This window comes from Eleutherodactylus coqui, chromosome 3 (genome assembly GCF_035609145.1).
Source record: "Eleutherodactylus coqui strain aEleCoq1 chromosome 3, aEleCoq1.hap1, whole genome shotgun sequence".
NCBI lineage: Eukaryota > Metazoa > Chordata > Amphibia > Anura > Eleutherodactylidae > Eleutherodactylus > Eleutherodactylus coqui.
The window spans coordinates 308,836,246-308,840,793 of record NC_089839.1 but is presented as its reverse complement, the minus strand read 5'-3'; the positions used below and the strand labels follow the sequence as shown (position 1 = coordinate 308,840,793).

The 4,548-nt window shown below is 53.6% G+C and overlaps 1 protein-coding gene across 1 annotated transcript; it reads left to right on the top strand.

Moving 5' to 3' along the window:
• Window positions 1-330: 330 nt before the first annotated feature.
• Window positions 331-4,293, top strand: C3H1orf52 (chromosome 3 C1orf52 homolog). The gene is made up of 3 exons (XM_066597878.1): window positions 331-639; window positions 2,454-2,658; window positions 3,748-4,293. The coding sequence occupies exons 1-3, from the start codon at window positions 388-390 to the stop codon at window positions 3,792-3,794; spliced, it is 504 nt and encodes a 167-aa protein (XP_066453975.1). The 5' UTR covers window positions 331-387; the 3' UTR covers window positions 3,795-4,293.
• Window positions 4,294-4,548: the final 255 nt, after the last annotated feature.

Sequence of the window (4,548 nt, the reverse complement as noted above, 5' to 3'; positions counted from 1 at the left end):
AGCACGGGGTTAGGGTTTAGGTTTAGAGTTACGTTTAGGGTTAGGTGTAGGGTTAGTTTTAGTGTTTAGGGTTAGATTTAGGGTTGGGGTTAGGTTTACGTAATCCTAAACCTAACCGTAAACCTAACCCCGTGCTGCTTAACTAGTGTGTAGTGGACGGCTGCTGAAGGCAATCCGCGTGCACGCTGTGTAGTCACGTGGTGCCGAACAGCCAATCAGGTGGCTCTAATCAGCAGTGCTGCTTAACCTAAGCGTAAACTGCTAATATGCTCTCCGCGAGCCGCTCTCACTCAGAGCCCGCCTTCGCTAGGGTCACGTGACCGGGGATGTCGTCACCTGACCCTCTGACGTCAGACCTCCTTCCGCCCACTCCACTCTAGCTCTACCATGGCGGCGCCGCCGGACGACGAGAAGGATCCTCTCAGTTACTTCGCCGCTTACGGCAGCTCCAGCTCGGACAGCAGCGAGGACGAGGCCGGCGAGGAGAAGCGGAAGGCGGCGGTGAAGAGGCCTCTGAGCTCCCAGAGACTGCCGGGCCCCGACGAGCTCTTCCAGACCGTCTCCCGGCCGTCCTTCCTCAGCGCCCCGGCCACCAACGTCATCAACTGGGAGAAGCGGCTGGTGCGCCCCCCGGAGGAGGTAATGCAGGGGGTCATATGCTGTAGGGGGGGGGGGACTGAGGGCCGTCCACGCGGGCCGTCACCAGAAAACTGTGGGGAAAAGTGTAAAACCCGTCTCTGCGCTAAAACCGTATCCGCCAGTTATACGAAGAGCATCTGCGCATCTCGCCGTGCCAAAACCGTATCCGCCGCGCCGATTATATGAAGAACATCCGCTGATCTCACTGCGCTAACCGTATTTGCCGCGCCGGTTATGCGAAGGACGTCCGGATCTCACGGCAAACTTTTTTTTCTCTACTAAAAGTTTTGCAGTTTAACCCTGGTGGTGCCGCCCCTTCCCGCTACAGTGTGTTGGGGCCGCCCCTTCCCGCTACAGTGTGTCGGGGCCGCCCCTTCCCGCTACAGTGTGTCGGGGCCGCCCCTTCCCGCTACAGTGTGTCGGGGCCGCCCCTTCCAGCTACAGTGTGTCGGGGCCGCCCCTTCCCGCTACAGTGTGTCGGGGCCGCCCCTTCCCGCTACAGTGTGTCGGTGCCGCCCCTTCCCGCTACAGTGTGTCGGTGCCGCCCGTAAAGAGTCTCGTTCTTACGGTTTCCTGTAGCTGCAGTACATTTAAGGAATACATTACGGTCCCGGCCCTCCCGCTGCTCTCCGGACGTCTGCGGTGCGTTCTGCAGCCCCCGTTCGCCTACAGAAGATGACTTTTTGGTTACAGGATTCATAGATCCCACCTCCAGGAAGCGATGGCTCTGATTGGTTCATCCAGTGCTTCATTGATTGGCTGAGCAGCGGTTAAAGAACCAGTCACAGCCATCACAGTGTGAAGGCGGGATTTATGAAGTAGCCAATCAATGTCGTGGAGCAGCAGGAGGGACCCGGACCGAGCACTAGCGCCTCTTTTGGGGCAAAATGAATATGACGAGGGTCTTATTTTCGGGGACCCGCAGTAGCCACACCTGCCGTGATGCCGTCCTACAACCCCAGATAAAACGGCGCCACCTACCGCGCTGTTTTGTCCAGTAAATGCGGGCGCACAAGACTGAAGCGTTGGTCGCGCTCGCCGGCGGTCCATGATCGGGAACGTGTGTTCCTATAAATGTTCGATCAGCTGACTTGCTGTAATGCGGGCGGACGGGCTCCATCTGTCCCGGCTTACAGACCTGCAGATGGGTCAGCGGATAATCCCGTCATCTCTGGAATGGATTGTAATCCGCTCATCGGATTATTACGCTGGCGCTATAAACAGAACACGTTACCGCCGGCAACAACAGAGACCCTTTAGTTCTCATTTAGCACCTCCCCTCAGCGGGATTCTGGGACTGTTACTACTGCGCCCCGTCCTCTGAGTAGGGCATCCATAGTTGACCGGTGGTGGTCACCGCTTGGGTTCAGCTGATTGCCCGGCCTGCTGTTAGTGGGGGCAGTACTGGGAGCAGATAGCACTGTCCGTAGCTCAGTGGCCCGGGTTGGTACTGCAAGCACAGCTGCCATTAAATTCCATGCAATATCAACCTGGGCTGCTGTCGTTCTGACCGGGCGATCTGCTTCCACTGACACCCGGCCGGCGAACAACTAATGGGTGGCGGTGACCGGTGACTATCAACTACTGATGGCCTGAGGGCAGACCATCAATAGTAGAATCCTGGAGAACCATTTAAAGGGACAGGTGACAAATACGTGACCACAGGAACCTCCACTGATTGAGGGTCTCAAGTCCTCGACCCCCCCCCCCCCCCCGCGCTCCCTACCCCCCCAGTTGTTCTTCCTCCGATAGAATCTGACATTTTGTTTATCTTTTATGGATTATAACAAATCTCGTGTTTTCTTCTCAAACAGCCGCCCCGAGAATTTAAACTGTGGAAGACCAACGCGGTGCCGCCCCCCGAGTCCTACAAGGTGGAGGAGAAGAAGGGTCCGCCCCCGGAGCTCGACATGGCGATAAAATGGTCCAGTATGTACCAAGACAACGGCGATGACGCCCCGCAGCAAGTGAGCAAAGCAACATCCCTGCCGGACGAAGAAGCGGAGGCCGTCCCATCTGGTAAGAAGTCGTCAAGAGCTGATCGCGGCGGTTACCGGCGGGTGTCAGCTGTAAATAGCAGCCGGCACCCGCATTGTATGGAGCGGCTCCCGATCCCCCTCCATGCAGACCCCGAGCGCACCGGACAAAACTAGACATCCTGTGTCGTTAGGGGTTACATGCCCCGATTGTTTAAAGTGGGGTGTCATGGCAACCAGGGACCTTCTGAAGGCTCCTGGTGCTGCTAGAACTGATTGCCAGAATAAGCGATCAAACAAACACAAGTTCGAGTCCCCAAAGAGGCAAAAAAAGAAAGTAAATCTAAAGTAATTTTTTTTTTAATTCTTACAAAAAATAAGTTTAAAAACTCCCAATATTTCCAGTAAACACATCAAAAAATAAAGTAAGGATTGATATCACCGGGTTATTATTAATCCCGCACGCTGAATGTCGTCTGAAAGAAATAAAGAATGCAGTTGTAGAATGGGGTTTTTTTTTTGTTTTTTTTTTTTTGTCACCCCCGTTCTTAAGAAGAAATTGGAAAAAAAAGTGATCAAAAAATCAAGTCCCCCAAAACGGTACCAGTAAACACTAGAGGTCGTCCTGCAAAAAACTAGCCCTCAAACAGCGCCATTGTCATAAAAGTTTTTAAAAAAATTATTTATATATATATGATGGCGGCAGAAAGCAAGTTTGATTGCACCGCAGAGTACGTTTTTGGACTTCCGCCGGCACGTCTTTCCTTTAATAGTCTCCAGCTTCCCGGCTGCGCTGGAAACGATGCGTCGCCAGTAATGTTACCCATAGAAGAGGGCCGGGTGTCCCCCAGCTGTTGGGTGGGCAGATCTCACGTTGGTAGAGAAACAAGTCCAAGTGATCCCAGGGACTGCAATAGAAATGTGGGGGAAGTCAGCAGCCGGGGTGCGCGGCGGTAGGGGCAGGGAGCACGGCGCAAAGAGGAAGCCCACACACTGATACTCTGCTTTTATGGAATGGTTCTTCAAAAGTTGGCATTAGGATCCCCCAACCCTTGAAGGGGTTAAATAGCGCAGCGGCGCCGATCTCGCGTCCCTCTCTGTTCCTCCTAGTAAAATATTTTTTTCTTCTCAGACGATGAAGAGGACGAGCCGACGTCCGCCAAGAAGCGCAAAGTGTGACCCGTCACTGTGGTACCGAGCGGAGCGCCAGGACCTAAGGGCGGCCGTAAGAAGCGCCCTCCATAGCTGAATGTGTAGCCCACCGGTCTCCAACCTGCGACAACACTACATCTCCCAGCATGCCCGGAGCTGTAGTGTGGCCCCAGGCTGGGACCGTCGGTGTAGATCTGCCACGTGTCAGTATTTGCCCGTGTTAAGCACAACGTCTTGGCTGCAGTTCTTGCGTCTTAGGACTTTGGTATGAGGTGCTAGTCTTGGTGAATGTACTGCGCTGTAAGGGCCGCCGCCCAGCAATACCTTCATGTTTTTACTTTGTGAACCCGTAATGATGATGAAGATGATGATGATGATGCAGTCGGGTTCTGCCGCTCGTCTGCGTTGTGTGAGAGACCTTTTATAAAGGAGCGTGTGTCTGCGTAAGTTATTGTAAGTATCCGGCGCCGCGGCAGACGGCCGCTATGTACATAGAAGACTGGAATTAAATCTACGTTTTGTAAGATCTCGTCTCTTCGTCTTTTTGGAATTTACTGTTTATATCACTTTAAAAAAGGGGTAAAGAGGTTTCCGGGACTTGGACATGGATTACAATCCTCAGGACAGGTCATCAGATCGTTGGGGTCTGTCCCTTGGGACCACCACTGATCAGGTGATGGAAGATGCCAGTGACTTCACATGCATGCGTCACATGGCCTTCATGCAGCTCGGTCCCATCCAGGCGAATTGTATTGCTGCTATACCAGGCATGGCCACTAGG

Coding starts and splice junctions, on each gene's coding strand:
- C3H1orf52 (XM_066597878.1), top strand. CDS start 388: ATGGCGGCGCCGCCGGACGACGAGAAGGATCCTCTCAGTTACTTCGCC. Junction 640..2,453: donor TGGTGCGCCCCCCGGAGGAG/GTAATGCAGGGG, acceptor CTTCTCAAACAG/CCGCCCCGAGAATTTAAACT. Junction 2,659..3,747: donor AGCGGAGGCCGTCCCATCTG/GTAAGAAGTCGT, acceptor TTTTCTTCTCAG/ACGATGAAGAGGACGAGCCG.